The 25963-nt window shown below is 35.7% G+C and overlaps 2 protein-coding genes across 5 annotated transcripts; both read left to right on the top strand.

The window, feature by feature from the left end:
- The first annotated feature begins 566 nt into the window (after positions 1-566).
- Positions 567-4460, top strand: LOC145070036 (RNI-like superfamily protein). 4 transcript variants are annotated; one of them, XM_079016954.1, is made up of 17 exons: positions 567-706; positions 850-927; positions 1209-1311; positions 1513-1581; positions 1669-1821; positions 1924-1997; positions 2074-2173; positions 2248-2290; positions 2366-2428; positions 2512-2741; positions 2859-2979; positions 3055-3158; positions 3248-3361; positions 3461-3631; positions 3711-3851; positions 3944-4089; positions 4176-4460. In XM_079016954.1, the coding sequence occupies exons 2-17, from the start codon at positions 864-866 to the stop codon at positions 4322-4324; spliced, it is 1845 nt and encodes a 614-aa protein (XP_078873080.1). In that variant the 5' UTR covers positions 567-706; positions 850-863; the 3' UTR covers positions 4325-4460. The 4 variants fall into 4 exon arrangements, with proteins under 4 accessions (XP_078873080.1, XP_078873079.1, XP_078873081.1 ...); XM_079016953.1 differs by having other exon boundaries at positions 597-927; XM_079016955.1 differs by lacking the exon at positions 1209-1311 and having other exon boundaries at positions 597-927; positions 1938-1997.
- Positions 4461-17769: 13309 nt separating this feature from the next.
- Positions 17770-25400, top strand: LOC145070051 (CLIP-associated protein-like). Its single transcript, XM_079016971.1, has 20 exons — positions 17770-18356; positions 19726-19881; positions 19995-20126; positions 20210-20372; positions 20461-20622; positions 20729-20826; positions 20916-20990; positions 21079-21147; positions 21217-21302; positions 21392-21509; positions 21590-21688; positions 21759-22098; positions 22217-23907; positions 23984-24085; positions 24166-24270; positions 24369-24443; positions 24524-24592; positions 24683-24751; positions 24839-24940; positions 25026-25400. Exons 1-20 carry the CDS (start codon positions 18024-18026, stop codon positions 25176-25178), a joined length of 4197 nt encoding a protein of 1398 aa, XP_078873097.1. The 5' UTR covers positions 17770-18023; the 3' UTR covers positions 25179-25400.
- The last annotated feature ends 563 nt before the right edge of the window (positions 25401-25963 follow it).

Below are 25963 nucleotides of genomic sequence, written 5' to 3'. Positions count from 1 at the left end.
TTTTTGGCTAGATATACATCACTAGTTTGAACGGCCAGGTTGTTTAGGATCATATCCAAGCTGGTTTTTGTTCGTCTGAGTTTTGTTATGTATCGCCTAAGTCGAGGCCAGTATAAGGCCAGTATAAAGTTCAAATGTGTGCACTTAACTACTTAAATGATCCGTATGAACGGGTTGTAGTAGTAGTTGTATCATGAGCTGAAGAAGGATGGTTTTGGTTAAAAGTTAAAACATAATCATGATTTCAAAATTCAGTATAATTCTCCATCAACTTAATAAATTATAAGAATGCTTTGGTCTTTTTTCTTAAAATATATAACTGAGTTTCATAGTATTACAATAGAGAATCTACATAGAGAATTTATGTATATAAAAGAAATTAATGACTAAAATAGACATGTATACATGTCGATTTCATACATCCTGAATGGACCAGCTCATCGGGTTGGAAGGGTTTGTTTTTTAATCCATTTGTGGAAAAATGATGGGCTTTTCATACATCCTTGGACCTTGGCCTACAATAAACTATAAGTTTTTTTATCTGCTCTCAATAAATATCAATCGGATCATAAAACGGGTCGGAATCAGGCATACCGATTACCGCATACTCGCATAGTACCCAAATTTTATTTCCTTCTTGCTTCTGATCAACTGTTCCACTACACCATCACAGATTACTTGAATTCAGCTGGAAATCTGCAATTAGGTTAGTTTTTTCAGAATCTGATGCTCTTCTGTTATCGTTGATTGAAATCTTGGCGCATTCGATTACTAGTCTGCTTTGATCGAGCCGGAAATTATGTAGTGGTGGTCAGTTGTTACTTTCTTGCTATCTTATGCTACGTATAGGAAATCGTTGAAGAATGTCTGAAGTTCCTTCGTTGATCAATTTATGCATAGGCGCAATTAAAGATGCAATCCTTGAAGGTGAGTTCTTAGGAAGAAGTTGTTTGTGGTTATGGTAGTCGTAAACATTTTCTTTGAGGATTCGATTGGATGCCACTTAGTTAGGGTTAATTAAGGTTGCATGTTTTGTTTTACATTTCTGCTTGCATGGGTGTTTCCATCTGCAAATTAAGATAGAACAGTGGTAGTATTTGGGAATAATTAGAAGTTAAGGTTTGATTTTGGTTCAAAATTGAATTGCTTGATTGTAGGTGTGAAACATCTAATTGATCAATTTTGCTTCTTTTTTTTTGTTTGTGAAGAAAATGGCAATTTACCTTTTGTTTACAAACTTCCTGCGGAATTGTTTGATCAGCTCTTACCGAACTTACCTCCTCTTGCACTGCAGAATCTACAGGAAGCCATGTTTGTTCCTCTATCTTTGATCTCTCTCTAAGTCTTTTTTTGTTGTTGTTGATATGTTGTGTGTGTGGACATAGATATGTTCTTATACACAATTTCCATGAGCATTACTCACAAACACTTATTGTTTTTATCTTTACAAACACTGATAATTCATGTCATGATATCAACCTGATACACATAGGCTTTTTGCTATCTTTGCAGACCATCGGTTAGCTCTACTGATCAGGGTTTTGTTGATGATTCCTTAAAACCTTCAAGAAAACGGAAAAGGTTTTATAACAAGTCCTTTGGTTGAAAACATATAATTTGAATTTTGAACAGCAAAGCAGCATATGAGCTGCAAACATTTCTTTGCAGATTTGATAACTTTGATATAGCATGGAAAGCCCTATATGAATCAAGATGGTCAGATGTTCAGAAGTTCACACTGGATTCCTTACCAGAAGATGTTGAACAGAATGAATCAACCACCAACTGGCAGCAGATTTACTGGGAAAGACATCTGCAAAAGTATGCAACCTGTTTGAATACACAATCTTCACATAGTGGAGATATTTTTTTTTTTTTTTGATATTCAATCATATCCTCTGAGTTTAACTGACATCTTAACAGTTGCCTTGATGCAGTAGCTGAGATGGTTTCCATCACTTTGTTTGATGGCTTTCTTGGTGAAGTTGAAATTTCAGGTGAATTTCTACTGGCTTTTGTTTACTTCTGTAAAGAACATCACATCACATCACACACAATTTTTTGTTTCTGTAGATGCATTGTTAAAGTCTATTACATACGAGAGGCATCTGAGCATGCCAAAAAGCTATCTAAAATTAGAATATCATTGTGAAAGATTTGGTCTATATGCCAGGTAAAAGAAAACCTTGTCCTCTCTTCTTTCTGCAATTTAATGTGAGATTTTGACCTTTACTTGTTCAAATGCAGATGTTTGAGACTTCGTAATGTCCATTGTGTTGCAGAAATTGGTGTAAGTTACACAACTACAATCTACAAGTCACATTTTTTTCTTGTATTATTTATTGATTTTGCTTTTGTGTAACAGCATTTATTAAGGAAAAGTCGGTTGGAATATTTGGAAACACACTGGATCAAGTCAAAGGAGCAGGTAATAAGTATTTCTTGATGGTTTTACTTTTACAGCTACTTTAGTTTCTAACATTAATAAAAGATTAAGTTTTTGTTTTTCAGGTTGCTGGACTCTGTAAACTTCTGGAGCAAAACAATGACACTCTGTCAACAGTTGAATTTCTCAATTGCAAGCTTCCTGCATCTCTTGTCACTGCAATTTGTGATTCACTATGCGTGAAGGGATTTGAATCAAATGTGATTAAAAATTTCTCAATTAAAAGATCAAGCTTTCTTGACAGCTCATATTTTCCATTACCTCTTGGTTTGGAATCATTATTATCAGCAGCAAGGTGTGTTTGTGTGTTATCCATGATTTAACTCCATTTTGGTAGTTATTTAGTTATACTGATATCATAAATAATTAAATATCATCTCTGACTTGTTAAAAAAAATGTTTTTTTGAACAGTGGTTTGACTAAATTGAGCCTCTCTGATAGTCACATATGGTGGAAAACTGCAAAAATGTTGTTTGATACCCTTCTTGACACTGAATCCGGTTTGCAAGTTTTGGATCTCTCAGAAAACTTTGTGAGTAATTTTAGTGTAAAACTTTTTATTTTTATAATATATGAATAAATTTAAATTACATTCTCAACATTTCAGATTGCGGGTTGGCTTTCCCATTTCAAATGGGGATCACCTAACTGTATCAAACCACATATAAAAATCAACAAATCCCTCCCCTCATTACGTGTACTCAATCTCAGGTTTTTTCTTTTAACCTTTCTGGAGTATTTATTATTTAATTTAATATTTATATTTTTTTCGCATGATTTTGACATTTGCCTATTTGCAGAAGCTGCAATTTACAAAAATCCGATGTAGATTGCCTTAAAAATGTGATGACTTATATGCCAAACCTAGAGGTTTTAAATCTAAGCGAAAATCAATTACAAGATGAAGGGATCAAGTCAGTAGCTTTTTCATTCCCTATATAAATATAAGTAACTTTTAGGATCAAATCAGGTAATATATTTATAACATTTTTCATCTTTTGTATATATTTTAGAGTCTTGATTCCATGTTTGGTTGAAAAATCCAAGTGTCCTACTCCCCTTGCTGAGCTGTACTTGGAACACTGTGAGCTTTCGTGTATGGGAGCAAGTCAACTTATAAAATTTCTTGAATCATTAAAAACCCCTCTAAAATCTCTATCGCTTGGATATAATTATCTTAGCAGGTTTGCTTCTCTCTCTTTCTTTTTTTATATATTTTTATTTTTAAATATTTCTGTTGTTGAACAAACTTTTTCCTCACAGCAACTTCGGCCCATTTTTGGGGAAATTCTTGCTTTCGGGTATCCGAGAGATTGATATTAAAGGAATCGGATTAGGTTCTGGTTTTTCAGATGCACAGCAAGAAATTACAAAAGAGATAAGTCTTGTTCGCATCAATATAAGGTTTTTACTTTTCTTTTATATATATATAACTATATTATATACATATTGTTATTATAATGTATTAAAAAAAATTGTTTATTATTTTTTCATAGCGATAATTCGGGTGGAGTGGGAACAGCGAATCTTTTGTCAAAGTTGATTTCAGAGGCTCCAAATCTTGTTTCAATCAATGCAAGTGATAATTGGATACCAATTGAGTCATTTCCAGCTATATGCTCATGCTTGAAAGCCTCAAAAGGTGAACTACTCTCTTTTTTTCTTTTAAAAAAGTAGGTTGCTATTTTTGGAAATAATGTGTGGTATATGTTTGTTTATGATGTTTAGGGAAACTTGAGCATTTAGACTTGAGGCAGAATCCATTGTGCAACAAACCAAATATTGCTTCTCTGCTAGCTGAATTTCAAGTAAATGGAAAACCGGATATTTTAGTTTCACCACCCTTTTCAAATGTGCTTTATGACAACGATCCATAACTCTGCGGAAAATCAACATATGTATAATAATATAATATAATATGTAACTACTAAGTAATGAATTTATTTAATATATAGACTAATAGTATGATGTATAAAGCCTTTATATAATAATAACTTATTACCACAGTTTTAATTTGCTTTTGAGGGTAGTTTTTGCTGTTGTTTTCATTTCATGTGGGTGGGCCCTGGTTTTAAGCTTTTGATAAAAGTGTTTTTTTTTTTTTTTGAGTTGAACTAACTAACTAGCCAGGCTGTAAAGATTACCTCGTTTTTATGTAATTATTATTATACAAATAAAGGAGTGTACATCCAAAAGAGGAACTTCTCTTATTTGTCACTTTCTTGAAGAAACATTTGTTACAGTTGTCATGTAAAATCAATTAAATATTTTTGTTTTTAACAAAAAGAGAAGGAAGTAATTATTTTGTGTAGATGTGATTGATTTGTTAGGGGGGTATTTTGCATAGGAATGTATGGGTTTTTGTAGGTCGGATTGATTTGTTATAGGATTTGATGACAAGGACATGATAAAATAATCTTTTTTTTTAAATAAAGATGGGTTGGTGGTTTGGCTTTGTCATCAAGTTATACCTTATCTTTTTATTTTTGTCTATCATCTTTTTGGAACATTTGTTATGATTTATTTCACAAATGATATTATTCTTTCACAGAAAAGGGAAAACTAAAAAATGATTTTGAAATTGTATCCTATATGTATCTTTTCTAATTGTTGGTTGATAATTCGTGGAGTTTTAAGCTTTTGTAAGCTCAATGAAGTATTACTAGAAAAGTGATAAGGTATGTATATATGTATTCTTATCAAATTTGCCAAAAAAAAAAATTCAATAGCATAATTATTTTCATTAGCATATATTTAACAAAAGTTTTACTACATAATTTTAACAAAAGATATTGGTTTGTAGGGGTGAGCATAGTGCGGTTCGGTGCGGTTTTTGGCTAAAACCGAACCGAAAACCACAACTTCAGGTTTTTGAAGTTTAGAAAATGCACCGTTCGGTTTTTATGCGGTTTTTTCTTTCGGTTTTTTGCGGTTCGGTTTTTTCTTTGCAGTTTTTTGTCAGGTTTTTTTTATTTGGTTTTTGTTTTGTCTTTTTACTAAAACTCAGGTAACTCAACGAGTTACTTTGACTAGGATGAGAAGTCTTAATCATTTTTTGAGAAACTTTATGTAGAGATGAGGAGCGCCAAATTTTTCATCCCCAGCAATCTGCGACTCCTCAAATATTATATTTGAGTTAAAACCCGTAGACTTTTGACTCTCTTATATGACTGTGAGAATGGTGAAAGTTTTATCTCAAATGCGATGAATGATACTCTTATAAAGCTGGAAAATTAAAGCCCAAATGATATCTTGGAGATGAACCAATACCACCACCTCTTGGTTTGAAATCAAATAATATAACCACTCATCTAATATGTTTCTAATACTTAAATATAATACAAATTAAATATAATATTTGTTTCACAGGTAAATATGATAATAACAATTAATTTATTCATAAAAATAATATTATCATCACTAGTACTCTTAATATTAAAATGTTAAAAAATATAATAACATTATTTGTTCTTGTAAATATCACTATATGTATGTTTAAAAATATACAATCACTCTGATAAGATAGATATTTATATTTATAGAAATTTTAATTGTCATAAGTTCTTCGTTCTTACAAATATCAACACTTAATATATATATATATATATATATATATATATATATATATATATATATATATTCGGTGTGGTTCGGTTTTTTGCAGTATTTGCAAGACTAAAAACCGCACCGCACCGAACATTTTTGACTTTTACAAAACTAAAAACCGCACCCTCGGTTTTTATTTCGGTTTCGGTTTATGCGGTTTTTTCGGTTTTTTGGATTTGCGGTTCGGTTTTTGCTCACCCTAATGGTCTGGTTTCTCCATAAAAATGGAAAAAGAAAAATCAAGGTGCTAATGCTACATCGTTTAGGCCATTTTTGGTCACTTAACTTTTGGTTTTGTGCTTATTTTGTCACTTAACTCTTTTTAAGTTTTAAAAGGTCATCAAACTTTTGACTTTGCATTTATTTAGTCACTTAACTTTTGGTTTCATCATTTAACTTTTAGATTTGTGCTCATTTAGTCACCTAACTTTTAAAATTGTGTTCATTTAGCCACTAAACTTTTGAAAAAATTTAAAAGTTTAGTGACTAAATAAGCATAATTTTAACAATTTTAAAAGTTAGGTGACTAAATGTGACCAAACCAAAAGTTAAGTGACTAAATGAGTACAAAAACAAAAGTTTGATGACCTTTTAAAACTTTAAAAGAGTTAAGTGACCAAATAAACACAAAACCAAAAATTAAATGACCTAAACCCAATCTTATAATATAAGTTTTTCAATTTCTGTTAGAAGAAAATGATAAAGTTAGGAAAAAGTTACCAAAAGTTTAACTACTTAAATTATAATTTAAGTTTTTCAATCTCGGTTAGAAGAAAATGATAAAATGATAAAGTTAGAAAAAGTTTAACTGCTTAAATTATAATTTAAGTTTTTCGATCTTAGAATAAAGTAATATATATTTTATTTTTCTCACTTAAACTGTTCTTGTTGTAATTTTTTTGTTGTACAACTTGGTTTTTTTTTAGAAAAATACATTTATTTATCATATGTAATATAGTAAAAAGGAAATGATATTTAGTGTCATGTCATCAATATTTTAATTATACAAAAATGAACTTTCTTACAAAATATATATTAGTTAAAAATTGATAAATATGATCATGTTAAAGTTAAACCATGTATGAAATAAATGACTTAAAAGTTAATAAATTATATTTGCGGATGTATATAGTATATGGTTATTAATATAGCATTTTATATTTTTAATTAATATATTTTGTAAAGAGTTAATCAGTAAAATGGCAAAAAGAAAATGTATATGTGATATTATCATATTAGAAGATAACTACGTTCACAACATGACTATAGTTTGAAGAAAAATATCGTATTCTCAGTTTCTCACGTGAATATAATTTAACTTATTTTTCACCAAATTTATCAAATTAACAGAATAGTTTAGTTAACGTTTTTTTTTTCTTTCGAACAATGAATTGCATCACTATCAAATAAAATAAGCTCTTCAACATATTTCATCTACATTGATACCAAAAAAAACAAATAAAAACTGTAAGTGTTATATAGTTTTCTTCACAAATCAATGTCATGTTTATATGACAACTACAGATTATTGTATTTTGTCAATACTTTGACGGTTTATACAACCAAAGCATACAATTAACTGCAATTTTGATTTTAATCTTTTTACGGTCTTGCTTTTTACTTATACAATTACTTAATAAATATATACATGTTTCACACAATTATGTTTAGCAAATTTTACAAGTTAAGTAATTGTTAAACTTATAAAATAGAGTTTCGCAGACCAAATGGATTTGGCCAAACATTAACACATGACTTTGTTTATTGTTTATTAGTGATGAGAGATGGCCAACAAGCACTTAAAATTTGTAACGTATGTGTAAGATCTTAAGGGGGAAAAAAAAGAGGAAACCAAAGACCTTGAATAGCTTAATCAATCCTTAACAATGCAAGAGAAAGGCCATCAACCAACTCTTATCAATTAATTCTTATTGCTTTAACTTAATTCACCATGTAGATGTGCCTTTGTTAAATATTACTCGAAACCAGTGGCAAATTTAGGGGTTCCCGAGATGGTTGGTGCAACCTTTTAAATTTTGCAGCATAGTGATTTTTTGGGAAATTTTCCGACTTAATGTAAATTTTCCACTGTACAACCCCTGAGATTTTTTTTTTCATACATCGGCCACTGCTTGAAACCAATACCAAATCAATATCAAGCCAACATGAAAACGAATAACAAATAACATTGTTAGATGCATTTTATGCACCTATTTAGTATGTTTATTTCATAGCTTTGTATTGTATTTAGGCTTAGAATCATGTATTTTACATGTTTTCGAGACATTTCATGGTACTATTTTCACCCGTACACGTTTATGATTTTTCATGGATTTTTGGAGGTGGAATCTTGATGGGGATGATGATCGGTAGTTAGGGGCAAATTTTCATGATTTTTGGAGCAAGGATGCATGAGTTGCGGAAATTGAAGAAACCAATCACAGACTGTTACATGGACGTGTTTTTTAACACATGGAATAATCACGGTCGTGTTTTTAGAAGATTGGAACACGAAGAAGTCGTTTACGTGTCCGTGTTTTTTATGCCTGAAAATAAACACGGTCGTGTTTTCCCTAACATAGGCCATTTTTAGCAACGAACTTTCAAGACTCTCCCCAACATAGCAATGTAATTTAGGAATAAACACAGTTGTGTTTTATCACTATGTTAATTTACACAGTCATGTAATTGAGAACATGGGTTATTTGGTCGTTTCTAATTTTCGCTAAAAAGAGGAGTTGAACTCATTTTCTGGGATGTCGAGTTTTAAAGTTTTGATGGGCGATTTCTGGAGGATTCTCATGCTTGATTAACACTTAGAAACTATTTTAATTCATTTTTTTAAGTTTGATTCGTACTTTCATTACATGTTAGACTTTGTTCATGAGTTAGTCATGTATCAAGTGACCAAAACCAAGCATAACCTAATTAGGTCATCCTATCACTGACCGATCAGTACTAGCATGTAAGTCTACAGGCTCATATAATAGGCATAAAAAGGCATCTTTCCTACCATTCTATCATGTAAATTGAGCAGATCATTATCCCTAACTAGCATGTGATTCACAAATTCACAGATCAAATCATAACATATAACATGTATGGGTATTTTGGGAAAACTTATTTGAGCTCGGTTGATTGCATGCACCGCACCCTGTATGTAACGCTCGCAGATCCGGGCTAGTCAATTTAGAGGCAATAGGGGTCGAAAACGACTTTTCGACAAAAAGATTATTTAGAATAAATAATCTTAACCAAGTTGTAGAAGATGTCACAGGGTTTCCGTACATATACAGAACGCCGAAATTCGAGTTATAACGAAGAAGTTATGACCCGTCGAAGTTTCGCGTCGGAACCGGCACGGCGCCGGGAAGCGTAAATAGTAAATTTATGATAGAGCGAGATTTAGATTTAGCGCTCTAAACGAAAGTCGTAGAATATGTTAAACTAAGAACTTCGATAAAAAGAACGCCCAAATCTGACTTCGTATGAAGAAGTTACGATTTTTCGAAGTTTCGGATTAGCAGTGTACAGTCCGAAATTCGAATATTAGATCGAGCGATTTTTAGCCGACACAACCTAAACGAGAATTGAAGATCTCATTATTAGTAGCGTAATAATAAAAAGACAGACGAAAATGGACATCGGATGAAGAAGTTATGAGATTATAACAGACCAATCCTGTCCCGGCCTGTTAAAAATATAACTTTAAAAATAAATTCAAAATTAGCCGAAGGAGTCTAAACGAAAGTTGTAGAGTGCGTCTCCACCTACGCATGGATATAAAGAACGTCAAAAACGGAGTTCGTATGAACGAGTTACAAATTATAATAGCATATTTACGTATTAAAATAAAGTATAAATCATATATACGTACACATATATATACATATGTATATATCATTAGAAAGGTATCGACGATGCGGTCATTATAAGACTAATGTTGAGTTCTTTCGACATTAGTTTAGTACAAATATCTTTAAATTTATTTAAAATAGTATTATAAAGGGGTGTTTAGTTGTTTATATAACTATAAGGTCATTAAGTAATTATGGGGGGTAGTTTTTATAAATTCAATTACTATAAATAAGAGGCTTGGGCTCTCATATTTCTTGCACCATTCTCTTGATTCAAGAGTCTTTCTCTCCTTATCCCCCGAGCATTTCGGTCTCTCGTGATTCGACTTCTCTTTCTGTAGTTTTAGTATAGTAAGGTGAGCGTTGAAGCGCTGCACGAATCTTTCTTAGAAAGATTCAGCGACGAAGTTCTGCCCCTACAGAGCCCGACTCCTAGCTAAAATCCCCTTGTAAGTAAGTTATGCTTACCCTATTTTAAATATAGTTTATATTTAAAATTAGTATTGTTATTATAAATTTATAATAAATATTTTAGCTATTATTATGACTTATATAAGTGTCGTTATAATATCTTTTTAACTACTCGCGATACGGGGAATCTGGTTTAAAGGGCCGCATAGGGTTGTTGGATTTAAGAAGTGCTATATGCCAAAATGGTCCTGCCCTCCGGTGTTTTATGTCTGGCCCCTGTCTGTACATAGTGGTTGGAAAGTATTGTTTAAACACTTATATAATAATAATAAGACTAATAATTAGTCACGGTAAATATTAGACTAAAATCTAGTGGTAATAATACTAGGTTTCGTCGAAGGAAATTATTTTAAAGTAAACGAAGCGCTGTCCGAGTACCGAGTCACCACCTTCTCAAGTGAGTGCATAGTTACTTTCATCTTACACATATATATGAAGTATTTTATATAAACTACGTGCTATGTGTGCACATTATCTGAATATTTGCTGTCTATGTGAACAATGTTACTATAATTAAATAAAAGCTATATTAAATATAGCATACGCGTAGCTCACTTACAGCGGGTTTTTATTAAAAACCAGACTTCGCTGGAGCAAAGTTTCCGAGCCGAAAGCTTTTCTTCTCGGAGCCGTCGGGCGCTCCGGGGCTTTCTTCTCGTGCTAGAGAGGTTCCCTAGACTTGGGAGGGGTTTAGGGAGGCTAGAGAGAAGTTAGAGAGAGAAAGAGAGGCTTATGGTGTGAAGAAAATATGAGTTCACTCTTGTATTTGTAGGAGTTTTATAGTAAAGTAGTCTCTAAGCTTCGTCCGTATCTTCCGCGTACGAGCTCTGTTTTATACGTTATATATATCCACGCGTTGGTATTTACGAGTACTACAACTTTCATTTAGACCCCGTCGGCTAATTCTCCTTCTATCTCATATTTACAAAAACTGTATCGAATTCGCCGCGCTCGAAAAGTAGAGACTAAGCTTCGTCCATTACTTTCGCATACGATCTCCGTTTTTGTCGATATTTATATCCACGTGTTGGTATTTACGAGTACTACAAGTTTCATTTAGACTCGTTGGCTAATTCTCATTCTATCTCGGATTTACAAAACTGTATCGAATTTGTCGCGCTAAAAAAGTAGAGACTAAGTTTCGTCCATAACTTTCGCATACGAGCTCCGTTTTTTAATGTATTTTTATCATTTAAATCCTATTAAAAATATCTTCATTTCTTATTTAGATTGTTTTGGCTGAAAATCAACCGATCTAACATTCGAATTTTCGGGCTGTGCACCGCTATGCTAAATCTTAGAAAAATCATAACTTCCTCATACGAAGTCAGATTTGGGCGTTCTTTTTATGGACGCTCTCAGTTTATCATATTCTACGACTTTTGTTTAGATTACTAAGGCTAAAAAGTCCTTCATCGTAAATTCATTATTTACGTCTCCCGGTGCAGTGCCGGTTTTGCCGTAAAACTTCGACGGGCCATAACTTCTTCGTTATAACTCAGATTTTGGCGCTCTTTATATTTACGGAACCGTTGAGAAATATTCTACAACTTGGTTAAGATTATTTATTCTAAATAATCTTTTGTCGAAAAGTCATTTTCGACCCTTATTATCTCTAAATCGACTAGCCCGGATCTACGGGCGTTACAGTCTGTCTAGACGTTCTTCAGGTGTTGGTTTTGTTTAAGACATTTGTCACCCTAGACTAGCCGGTCTAGCTGTAGTGAACAAAGAAGGTGCGAGGTGTCAACCCCGTATAGATCTATACACAAATTCTCGCTCTCCCTCCAGGAGACTCTGGTTATAACTCTTACAAGACTTTAAGCGTACACTATTATATAGGTACGGTGAAGATGCGTATGACTAGAATACTAACCGATTTTTACGTAATTAGTTGAATTCCGTTATTTATTTAATAAATAACAATAGTTGTACTCGTTGACTAGATATTGTGTTTCGTTTTGCTTATCGAAAATGACTGTAACGCCCCGATTCTCAGGTATTGAATTATGTTTAATCTTTTTAGTCTTTGGGTCTACTCGACGAGTTGGATGCCGTACTCGTCGAGTAGCAGCGGGTTGGTCCATGTGTTTTAGTGACCTACTCGTTGAGTCCAAGAAGGGACTCGACGAGTAGGAGCTGGCAGATGAAACCCTAAATCCCGGGGTTTTGCACCCTATTTAAAGAAGCACAAGCCTCCTTTGGCCTCTTTACATTCCATTGAGAGTCCAGAAAGGCCCTAACTCGAGTGTGTGTGTATTCTTTGGAGGTTTAAGCTTGGAGGGAGGTTTTGGTGAAGGAATCACTTGGGAAGCAAGCTAGTTGAAGCAAGAGTTTGAGGGTTTCAAATTCTGCATCAGAAAGGGCTCTCTTGAAGGTATTAATTCGTTTTTCCCTTGGCTCATTTTGTCTTAAACCCTTTTGTGCATGAGTTTATGAAAGGGTTCTTGTGTTTAAGCCAATATCTGAAGTTGTAACTTTAGATCTGGACTCCCCTTGGCTTCTAGATTCATAAAGCCATCAGCCTTGTCTACTATGAGCCTTCCTCCAAGGATGTGACTTCATTGCAAGCTTAGTTGTACCATTTTAGGGTCTTAAAGCCTTGCATGCACGTAAATTTTGTAACTTTACGTGATAAGCATGCCTAAGGAAGTTGGATCTGCAATTTGGGGCCTTGGTATGGCTTAAAAGTGTCTAAATGGTTAAAGGGCTGAAGGGACTCGGCGAGTCGCATAGTCAACTCGACGAGTTATATGAAGATATGCATTGAACTCGAGAGAGCGGAGAGTTTTATTTCAAAACTAGATTTTAACATGAGTGCCTTGTTCAATCTCTACAATTCTTCCATGCCTCAAAAATAAAAGGATGAAGAGTGTAACATCCCGAGTTTAGGAGTGCAAGTTCAGGGTTCAAAATGAAAATGTGGATGGTCAACTCGGCGAGTCCATGGGTGGACTCGGCGAGTAGGGTCGCGATTCTGGTCGCGTGTTAAATAGCCAACTCGGCGAGTCGGTGGTTGGACTCGGCGAGTTGGTGCTGTGTGGAGAAAACCCTAATTCCAAGGGTTGAGCCCTATATAAAGAACATAATACCCTCTCCCTAACCTCTTACTCTCCCTTTAAGTCCAGAAACCCTAATATTCGTTTGTGAGAGAATTAGAGAGCAATTGGATCTTGAAGGAGTGTTGTTGAAGAGATCTTTGAAGATTAAGAGGCTTGGAGCAAGGGGCTTTGCAAGGCTTTGGCTTATTCTTCTGTTGGAGTCTTCTCTTGAGGTAATGATTCGTTGTTTGAGCTGTTATCCATCTAGATCTATCATTGTGGGATTTTTGGGAGTATATCTAGTGCTATCTTGAGTTTGGAGGTTGTTAGCTCATATCTAGTGTAGTGATGATCCAAAAGAGCATAAAGTCCCTGTTCAAGAGTTGTTGATGAAGCCTTTTAGTCCCAATCCCTAGCCCTAGAGTTTATTATGCTTAGATCTCCTTGGATTCACGTAAAGTTTGCCGCTTTACATGATGGATGGCTTGTAGAAGAGTATATCTATGGATTGGAGACCCTGCATGGCTTGGAAAGCCTCTATATGGGTTAAGAGTTAGTGGTACTCGGCGAGTCACATGGGTGTAGTCGGCGAGTTGCATGAAGATAGGCAGCAACTCGACGAGTTGGAAGAACAACTCGGCGAGTTGGTTGAAGATAGACTTGGACTCGGCGAGTCTGTTCTTGGGCTCGGCGAGTCTGGTCGTGAGGTCCTAACCTTTCCTGGTTGAGCTGTGAATCGGTGAGTCAAGGAATGACTCAGTAAGTTGAGTGCCAATAGACTCATAGTTGTGGGACTCGACAAGTCAGCGGGGGACTCGGCGAGTGGAGTCAATCTTGTGATTGACCAGTTGTCTTCCAGGGGTATTTTGGTATTTATTGAGTTCAGTGTTTTGGTTATTGATCAGTGGTGAAGTTCGTGTCAGAGGTTGGAGTAACGTGATCTTATCTTTTCAGTCAGCAATTGCGAGGTGAGTTATCCTCACTATATCAACAAGGTCTAAGGCACCAAGGTCGGCCCTTTATCAGATTGTAATCTGGGTATCGTTGTTATGTTATTGCTTTACTTTGTTTTCATCTTGGTAGTTAGGATGGTATATGTTAGAGACCTGGTTAAGGTCGGTATCCTGGTACATAGGATGATGCTATGCTAGGGACCGGTTAGGTCGGTATCCTGGTTAGGATGATGTTATGTTATGTGATCTGCCAGATCGGTTTGATTGGATGCGAATTGTTATATGATTGTATGTTTATTTGCACATGGCTGTTGGACTGGGGATGGGTTTAGGCGGGTCCTACTTTGTGATGTAGGCCAACATACCTAGGGCGGACCGGTTATCCCGAAGGCCCAGCGAGCGGTCCGGATAGGCTGTAGGCCCCACGAGGGCGGACCAGACGTGCCGAGGCTCGGAGAGTGGACCAGGCCGACTGAAGGTCCGGTGCGGGCGAACCAGTCATACTGTAGACTCAGAGAGTGGACCAGGTGGATTGAAGGCCCGGTGCGTGCAGACCAATCACACTGTAGACTCAATGTATATGGCTAGACTCGGAGGGTGGACCAGGTGGACTGAAGGCCCGATATATGTGGTTGGTATTTTGGGGGTATCTCACTAAGCTTTCGGGCTTACAGTTGTGGTTTAAATGTTTCAGGTACTTCAGGAGATCGTGGCAAGGCAAAGGCGTGATCGTACTGTTCCTCATGATTATGTTTTATGATATGGTTCTGGGAAGACTCTGATAATAATTGTACTGAAAATCTTTTTGTAATAACTTAATGAAATTGGGTTGTTTTTGAAAAGTTTAAATTGGCTTGAATTTTTAGAGTGTTACAAAGAGGTGTCATCTTTTACTTCTAATGCTAGTCCTAGTTCAATGTGAAGGCACGGTGTAGTCATGGATATTGAGGAACTTATGACCAAAAGGTTTGAAATGACAATGGGGAGTTCTGAAACAATTGTGAAAAAAACAGAATTAGATAAATATCTAAGTGAAGATCGTGAACCTACGGACGTCAATTTTGACATATTGACATGGTGGAAGGTTTAACAATGTAGATATCCTGCTCTTGCAAAGATGGCCCGTGGTATGCTTGCTATTCCGATTTCTATGGTTGTCTCCGAGTCGACTTTTAGCACCGGAGGACGAGTGCTTGATGCTTTTCGAACATGTTTAACTTCTAAAATGGTGGAATCATTAGCTTGCACACAAGATTAGGTACGAGAGTCTCATTATCCCATTAATATTGATGACATATTACTTGAAGTAGAGAAAATGGAAGAAGAATGCTAGTCTTAAATTCCAATCATATATTTGCTTGTATCTTTTCTTTTTAATTTCATTCACATGTTTGAAAGATTTGACCATGGAGCAACCTGCCATCATAATTGATGAAACAGTTGATGAACTAACCGAAAGATTGGGTATGAATTGATTAATGTTTATCGCTTTTCATATTTTGTTTTAATTATGTTTATGTCCGGGTTATGTTTGTACTTATGTTTAACTTCTAGTTTTTGGTTTTATGTTTCTGCCATGATCAAATTAATGGGGACTTTCAGATTTATAATTGAAGAAGGTAACTATTCTTTCATGTTTGAAGAAGGTAACTAACCAAATTTTTTTATTTATATATGTCCAAATTATATATGTTCTTGCCCAAAATAACAACTTACTTTATTGGTTTTTAAATGTTAAAAGAGTGCAAAAATGTGCACAGTTAATCCAAACAATGCATTGTTTACTTGTACATACCTGATTGTTTTTTGGACAATGAATGCTAGAATGAAGATGAATAGAATGTTTATGGAAAGATGCTTTATTAGCTGAAGTGCTTTTTGCTTTTTGGTTCCTTGGTGGAAGTGTGGAACAGTTGATGTTTTAGGAATTGTTAATTTGTGGTTTAAAACTTAAACTTTAAATTTGTAATTTGTGGTTTAAACTTTAAACTTTAGATTTATAATTTGTGGTTTAAACTTTAAACTTTATATCTGTATTGTAACCGTGTATTTTTTATTTCATGGGAATTGATGCTTTAGGAAGCTTTATTCAGACAATTATTAATACATAAGTTTTCTTATAATGGTTTACTTTATTTTTCAAATGGTTTACATTTTTACAATAACAAAAAATAAGGATGTGTTTTTGGATACCCGAATTGGTATCCGTATCTGTATCCGAAAATTCGGATATCTGGTTATGAACACTCCTAGGTGCAACACCTTAGAATTAGGGTTTCATTAACCTCTCGTAAGCACAATGAAATCCGCGTAAGCCTAACGTACGAGGCCTCGGTCCCGCGATCAACCCCACTTAGTATGCTAAGCGTACCATGTGGTACGCCCCTCGTACTAGCTTCTCAGCTGGTACGCTAAGCGTACCCAATGGTACGCCCCACGTACTACTCCAAAGACCAAAATGCAATAATTAAATACAAAGGGCTAAAAAGGAACATACCCAAATCCAAGTGTTACACACACACACACACACACACAGAGAGAGAGAGAGAGAGAGAGAGAGAGAGAGAGAGAGAGAGAGAGAGAGAGAGAGAGAGAGAGAGTGTGTTGCATACTTGGTTGGTAGCTAAATGATGATCAAGCCTCAAAATGGAAAATTGTTAGATATGAAGACTTATCATGAAATTTGAAATTTTTTGGGGGGAACAATTTTTTTTTTTTTTTTTTTTTTAATTGTGTGTGTGTGAGAGTTTCCTCAGTTGGCCTCAACCTTTTAGATATTTAGGTCAAATCTTGATGGTCTTATCTGTGACATTGTAGCATAAAAAGCATGTGTGAAATATTTTTTTCTCTCTCTAGTTCAACAGTGGATGTAGCTTATCGCAAGACAGTGTGGACCACTTAAATCTTTATGTTTTGTGTGCTTTGATTTTGATTTTCGATTATGTTTTTTTCTTCGTATTCCTCAAATCTATTTTCTTTATCGTTTCTTCTTAACCTAACATTACTTTTGTTCAACACCAAAGAGAGGCGGTATACTCGTCGGTAGCGAATGAACACATTGGGTCGTCAATATCCGGTGACCATTATGCAAGTATGTGTGCTTTTATAATGATACAGTTAGCAAAAAAAACCCGATAATTACCAGATAAAAATATAATTTACTAACTTATAACTTATTATAAAAAATGGCTAAAGACCAAATACATCTGAATATATAGTTTGTTACTATTTTCTTATTGCACGGACTTAAGTTAAAAATGCTTGACCCTACACTTTCTACTATTTTTCACATAAGTCGTTAACGATTTTGTATTGTTGTTATTATGTATAGTATAAAAAAATATTATTTTGTCCGGAATAAACTGGGAGAAGAAAGAAAACCCAGCAGGAAGTTATTGGAAACTGTACATAAATAAATAACATCACTCTCTTTCTCTCTCACACATACACACTGACACACGCTCTCTATATAGTATCTGGTCCGTCGATCCAGCTACGCTTTTCACAGTTCTCTCTCCCCGCTGTCTCCGTCACTACCCAACTACTACCACCACCGTCTCTCGGCTCCGGTCACATAGACTCCTTATATTAATCGACAGGCGTCGTGGATCTGATTAGATCCGTGGCTCTCAATCAAGCCCCTGTGCAATGGAGGAGGCTCTCGAAATGGCACGCGCCAAGGACACGAAAGAGAGAATGGCTGGAGTAGAGAGGCTTCATGAACTTCTAGAAGCTTCGAGGAAGAGTTTATCGTCTTCGGAAGTTACTTCTCTTGTCGATTGTTGCTTAGATCTCTTGAAAGATAACAATTTTAGGGTTTCGCAAGGGGGCTTACAGGCTCTTGATTCTGCTGCGGTTCTTTCCGGTGAACACTTGAAACTTCATTTCAATGCCCTAGTTCCTGCTACTGTTGAGCGTCTCGGCGATGCTAAGCAGCCCGTTCGCGATGCGGCTCGACGCCTCTTGCTCACTCTCATGCAGGTAAGGTGTCGGTGTGTGTATTTTTACTGTCACTTTATAGTGAGATTTAATTGTTTTTCACTCATGCTTTGGGTATTTATAACAGCTCTTTTTGGTGATCGAACTTATATATCTTGAATTCTTATTTGTAATTGTGGGACTCTCGGGTAGAGTATTAGAAGAGAGATCGATTAGATGATGAACTATTGGTTCTAAGCCATCTGTGTGTTTCTTATGGATTGCTATGTCCAAGTATTTCGAGTCTGCATTTCTCATGTCTTGATATGGATCAAAAGATAAAATTTTCTACTGAAGGTTTACAGTGGGAATTGATAATTTCAATTTCCGTAATTTGTTACAGAATCAGGTTTCTTTGGCAGTCATTTGTCATTAGATACTATTTCCGGTTAATTTTTGGTACAAGTTTGGTTTTTTCTTCACTTTGTTGCTAGCAAGGCCGATATCTGATTATTTTGAGTTGATTATATTATATTTAGTGATTGGGTCACAATGTCCTAATTTTATTACAAGCATGTGCTGATTTAAATCAGGAGTAGTATTTACATCAATCTTGTTCATGATCTACAAATTGCCCTGGGGGATCTTACATTTGAAACTGTGAAGTGCATTCGGTTCACTTGTTGCAAGTCATATGGGGTGTCATGGCCTTGCGATTACCTGTGGGCCCAAATTGAGTTTCTTATGTTGCCCAACACGACTTGCATAAGTTGTAGTCCGTTGGTAACACATTGTGCCTTTATCCATAAAAGACTGAGGATTTTAATGTAGTACTTCCTAAAAGGAGTGTACAAAGGGCAACTTGGACACACAAACTTATCGGATTTACAAGGATTTGGAGGGAAGTCTTTATGTGCTGCATTTCCCTTGCATTTTGCTAGAGAGCATTTGTGTGACTCAACCCATGGCTTTCTTTTCATGAAGGAGTTATTATATATTTATACAAACCCATTAAAATAATCGGATTGGCAGATTATCGTTAATATCTTCCCTAGGCATTCTATGATCTTATCAATTACATTAAGCATTCAAGCTCAACTATACCGATGGCAAATTACAATGCCATTATAGTCCCTGTTACCCTGTATGAGTCTTTTTACATGAAATTTCTGTCTTTACAGCCTTAGGGGTATATTCTTTAGGATGAATTGAGCTTAACTGTGATTTGTTTGCTCAGTTTGTAGATGCCTACTCAAATTGAGTTTATTTACTTTTGGCCTACCCTTAATGAATGTGTCATTGCTCAGCCTTGTATTTATATAGTTTTTATTTTCAGTGATCTCATTGTAGTTAGATTGGTTGTACAAAGTTTTTTTTTTATGGGTGCAACTAGCTGAAAAGCTTACTAGCTTGCATGTTGGTGGTGGTGCAGGTTTCATCTCCAACTCTTATTGTGGAAAGAGCTGGATCTAATGCCTGGACTCACAAAAGCTGGAGAGTTAGAGAAGAGTTTGCAAGAACTGTGACATCTGCCATTGGTCTATTTGCATCTACAGAGCTACCCCTGCAACGTGCTATTCTTCCTCCTGTATGTTCTTTTCTATTGTTTCATATGTGGCTTTTAGTTTCACTGTTTACAACATGCAAAAAAAAAACATACTAATGCCTACACTCTCCCCTCTCTTATCTTCATGTGATCAGATATTACAGATGTTATACGACCCTAATCCAGGTGTGAGAGAAGCCGCTATTTTATGCATCGAGGAGATGTATGCTCAAATTGGGCCTCAATTCCGTGAAGAACTCCATCGCCATCAGCTTCCATCATCAATGGTGATTATGTTAGAGCTAGTGTTACTGTTACAGTTCATATCTCTTTATGTTTTCTTCAACACACTGACTTGAAATGATTTCAGGTAAAAGATATCAATGCCAGATTAGAAAGAATTGAACCAAAACGTCCTTCAGAAATACGAGTCAATACTTATCCTCCTACTGGTGCCAAGTCTTCTAACCATAATCCCAAAAGAAGCAGCCCAAAAGCCAAGGCTTCCTCTCGTGAAGTTTCCCTTTTTGGAGGTTAGTTAGTCATTCTCATATATATATTTAGCTTATGTTTATAGGTTCAATGCAAGTAATTTCCCTTTTTCGTTGTTTTCTTTTCTAGGGGATAGTGATGTCACTGAAAAGCCTGTAGACCCAATAAAAGTGTATTCAGAGAAGGAGCTGATCCGTGAGTTTGAGAAGGCTGCTTCAATCCTTGTTCCTGAGAAAGATTGGTCTGTTCGTATTGGAGCCATGCAAAGACTTGAAGGCCTTGTCATTGGAGGTATGTATTAGTTTACTCATATTTTCCTTTTAAAAATATTCAACACAACACAAACTTGTAGTAGACTCTGACTGATATTCCTTTCATTTGTCAATTGCCACACCAGGTGCAATTGATTATCCATGTTTCCGTGGCCTTCTAAAACAACTTGTTGGTCCTCTAAGCACACAGTTAGCTGATCGAAGGTCCAGCATAGTTAAGCAGGTATAGCATGCATTGTAATATTTTACCTGAATCATCTTGATCTCCAGCTGTAAATCATTCTAACCTTTTTATTACAATGTGTGTGCTAGGCTTGCCACTTACTGAACTTTCTATCTAAAGAGCTTTTGGGAGATTTTGAGTCATGTGCAGAGATGTTCATTCCTGTGAGTAATACAGACTTATCTTTCTTCTTTGAAAGAAGCTATAGTTTTCTTTTCCCAATACCTTTCTGACACATAATTTGACATTCAGGTCCTTTTCAAACTTGTGGTGATCACTGTTCTTGTAATTGCAGAGTCAGCAGACAACTGCATAAAAACGGTATCTATTTACCTCTATTATATATTCATTTTCTGCATTCTATTTCTTCTTACACACATCTTTTTCCAGATGTTGCGTAACTGCAAAGTTGCCCGGATACTGCCTCGTGTTGCTGACACTGCAAAACATGACCGCAGTGCGATACTTCGTGCCAGGTGTCAATTCCCTCTTTTAACCTTGATTCAGTCAAGACTCAAGACCATATATTACTATTTGCTAATATCATCACATTTCAATTTTACAGATGCTGTGAGTATGCTTTATTGATACTGGAGTATTGGGCTGATGCTCCTGAGATACAACGTTCAGCTGATCTGTATGAAGACCTTATTAAATGCTGTGTGGGAGATGCAATGAGCGAGGTCTTTTTTTTTAAGTCTCTTGTTCTTGTTATTTTACTATTATTATTACAAGTAATTAACACGTGTTGGGAACTGAACAGGTGCGGGCAACTGCTAGAGCATGCTACAGAATGTTCTCCAAGACATGGCCTGATCGTTCGCGTCGATTGTTTTCATTGTTTGATCCTGTTATTCAAAGGGTATGTATGTCTTTTCCCAAATAAGACGAACCATCATCATCATTTAATAATATATTTTTTTTATGCACAGATAATAAATGACGAGGACGGGGGTATGCACAGGCGACATGCATCACCTGTAGTTCGTGAGAGGACCCCACAAACATCATCACATAATAACAGTACTTCAACTCTATCAGGATATGGAACTTCAGCAATCGTTGCAATGGACAGAAACGCAAGCTTACCTTCTGCACCCTCACCTTCTCTCTCATCCTCCCTTTTTTCATCACAACCAAAATCCATGAGCAAGGCCCCTGAACGCAGCCTAGAAAGCGTCTTACATGCCAGCAAACAGAAGGTCACTGCCATTGAAAGCATGCTTCGAGGCTTAGATTCCGGAAGAGTTCGATCATCAAGTCTCGATCTTGGTATAAGTTTTGATTCAAATCATCATCCTTCATCATTTTAACATGCTATAATTATCATTATGTTATATTTATTTTTGGAATGGCTAATTTTGTTTTTTATCTATTGGTCCTAGTACAGGAGTGGACCCACCTTCATCTCGTGACCCACCATACCCTCTTGCAGCCCCTGCTTCCAATAGCCTCGCAACCTCTTTATCTTTAGATTCTACTTCTGGTATCTCAAAAGGCAACAACCGAAACGGTGGCTTGGGTTTATCAGACATCATCACTCAAATCCAAGCTTCACGCGATTCTTCCAAGCACCCGTATCGCAGTGGTAATAACACCACAAACACACATGAAAACTTTTCATCACTTTCATCCTACACAACAAGACGAGGCTCTGAAAGAAGCTCTTTCGAAGACAACAATGATATCAGAGAAGCCAGACGATCAGTCAACTCGCATCATACAGACACTAGACACTATTCAGAATACTCACATAATACTAGTCACGTCCCCAATTTTCAAAGACCACTTTCAAGAAAGAATATTCCTGGGAGAATGGCATCAAACAGACGAAGGAGTTTCGATGAGAGCCAATTCTCACCCGGAGAGATGTCAAGCTATACAGACGGGCCATCTTCTCTTAACGACGCGTTAAGCTCCGGTCTCAATTCCAGCTCAGACTGGAACGCCAGGGTGGCGGCTTTCAACTATTTACACTCGCTACTCCAACAAGGACCAAAAGGTGTTCAAGAAGTCACACAAAGTTTTGAGAAAGTCATGAAGCTATTCTTCCAACACTTAGACGACCCTCACCATAAAGTCGCACAAGCCGCGTTAACAACACTCGCTGACATCATCCCTGCTTGTCGAAAGCCTTTCGAAAGTTACATGGAGAGAATATTACCACACGTGTTTTCCCGGCTAATCGATCCAAAGGAGTTAGTTAGACAACCGTGTTCAACAACTTTAGAAATTGTCGGGAAAAGTTACGGTGTGGATTCACTTTTACCCGCGTTACTCAGGTCATTAGACGAACAACGATCCCCGAAAGCGAAACTTGCTGTGATTGAATTTGCTATTATTGCGTTTAACAAACATGCGGGAAACTCAGAAGGTGCTGGGAATAGCGGGATTTTGAAACTATGGCTTGCTAAATTAGCTCCATTGGTTTATGACAAAAATACAAAACTCAAAGAAGCGGCTACAACGTGTATTATATCGGTTTACTCTCATTTCGATTCGACTTCTGTTTTGAATTATATCCTTAGTTTATCGGTTGAAGAACAGAATTCTTTGAGACGTGCATTGAAGCAACATACGCCTCGGATTGAAGTGGATTTGATGAATTATTTACAACAGAAGAAAGACAGATCACAACGCGCGAAATCTTATGATCCGTATGATGCTGTTGGGACCTCTTCTGAAGAAGGATATGTTCAGGTTACTAGTACTAAAAAGACTCCATTGTTTGCAAGGTATTCTGGTAGTTCTATTGATAGTAGTGATGGTGGTAAGAAATGGGGTTCTGGTCTAGAAGCATCTACACAGATTGTAAGACATGATGGAAGTGATGATAATCTGTATCAAAGTCTTGATTCCAATAATGGCAATGCACTTTCTTCTAAGGATGCAAAGTATGTTGCTAGTTCCATGATGTCAGAAAGTTTAGACATGGAGGCTGCTTCAACACCGCGTTTCAATGGACGACAGGTTGATATTGAGGGTCCAACTGATTTGGAACTTAATGTCACAAAACTTGCAGCTTTGAAGATCAATTCTTCCCCTGATACAAGACCAAGCATCCCTCAAATCCTTCATCTTGTGAGTTGTGGTTCTCGAGTTTATTAATATTTACAAATTTAACCTTGATAACTTACATTGTTATTGGTCTGCTTAGATTTCTAATGGGACTGATGAATGCTCTACAACAACCAAGCGCACTGCCTTACAACAGTTGGTTGATGCTTCTGTTGCCAATGATTCCTCCGTATGGACAAAGGTACACATCGAATGCACATACTGATAAAAATAATTATATTTATATATTTATGTTTGTTTGATTGATGTATTTGGTTGCAGTATTTCAATCAAATTTTGATGGTGATACTTGAGGTTTTGGAGGACACCGATCCATCGATTCGGGAGCTTGCTCTGTTGTTAATATCGGAAATGTTGAAGAATCAGGTAAGCCTTTTAATCTTTCATGCTGTGTTGCTATATACTAAATATAATTCAAGTTTTTTGTGACACATTTAAAGTTTTTCTTCCAATGTTATCTCCAGAAAGATGGCATGGAAGATTCTATTGAGATTGTAGCCGAAAAGTTACTACATCTTACGAAAGATACAATCCCAAAAGTAGGTTTTCATCATCAAAATTTGACTTGTCTTGATGGAGAATTGTTATTTATAATGTTTCCACTGAAATGCAATGTTAGGTATCAAATGAAGCAGAACATTGTTTAAGTGTTGTTTTTTCTCAGTATGATCCATTCAGATGTTTAAGTGTAAGTTATTGTACGGATTGCAAAAATGTTTTGTTTTCTTTTTTTTATAGGAATTTCTATGCATTAAACTTTTATGTTGTGAGGTTGTAGGTTATCGTTCCATTATTGGTTACTGAAGATGAGAAAACTCTTGTTGCGTGTATAAACTGTTTGACAAAGGTAGAAATTTCTGATGAAACCCAAAAGCAGCAATGCAGTTAAGGAAAGAGTTGCATAAAATGATTTTGTTTTGTTTTTGTGACACAGCTTGTGGGTAGGCTTTCACAGGAGGAACTAATGGGTCAATTAGATTCCTTTTTGCCTGCTCTTTTTGATGCTTTTGGTAATCAGAGTGCCGATGTCCGCAAGGTAAATATTATTATTTACAAATTACAAAGTAATGTGTTTAAAATAATTAGTAATTAATTTGTTTGTTTGTTGTTGGTGGTGGCAGACTGTTGTTTTCTGTTTGGTGGATATCTACATAATGCTTGGAAAAGGGTTTTTGCCATATTTGGAAGGACTCAACAGTACACAGTTACGGTTAGTAACGATATATGCAAACCGTATATCACAAGCCAGGACGGGAGCTCCTATCCAGGACTAGCAATGATGAGATGAGATGTTCATTTTGGCTGTGAATCAATCTTTTGTATATTTGTATGTCTTGTGTGATGTGATGTGTTGTGTTGTGTGCATTCCGTTAAAGGTTTTAAGAGGGGGGTTTCTTTGTATGTTATTTGTTTTTTATGGCTTCATTTTTGCCCCTTTTTGTTTATTATTACAACACTTGATTTGATTGGAGTGGAAGAGTAGTGAATTCGTTAAAGGTTTTGCTATGGTATTGTTGACTTGTTGTGTAAAAACTTATAGGATCATGATGCACGAGGACAAGTGGCTGTCATTTTTAGAGTTGGGGCGTTTGGATAGGAAAAAAAGAAAGTGTTTATTGTTTATTCTCATCATAATAAGCTAAGTTGTTTGGATAAAATCTTTAAAAATCAGTTTATTGTGTTAGGAATAAGCTAAATAAGCTAATTTTAATAAGCATCTCCCTCCTTATGTATTGTTTATTGCTTATTCCCACCATAAATAAACGAATAAGTTAATCCAAACTCCCGCTTAATATACATGGACCAATCCAATAGTTTTATTCATGACCAAACAATGTCATAACTTTTCTCCTTGCAAGTTTTGATCCATAAAACATGGGTTACTTTTCCAAACTACAAGAAACTTTGGGGCCGACCCAAAAACAGATTCAACGACTAGCATGTCATATTTCGATGCATTTCTACAGGTATAAAAGGTAGTGGTTTTAGTTTCTTTATTCTACAAGTCATTCTTAGTTGTATTAATAGTTTGTAAAGTTTTTTTCATTATTCTATCTTT

Source organism: Lactuca serriola, chromosome 8 (assembly GCF_051521515.1).
Source record: "Lactuca serriola cultivar US96UC23 chromosome 8, Lser_US96UC23_V15, whole genome shotgun sequence".
Lineage (NCBI taxonomy): Eukaryota > Viridiplantae > Streptophyta > Magnoliopsida > Asterales > Asteraceae > Lactuca > Lactuca serriola.
This window is presented reverse-complemented; position numbering and strand designations above follow the sequence as displayed.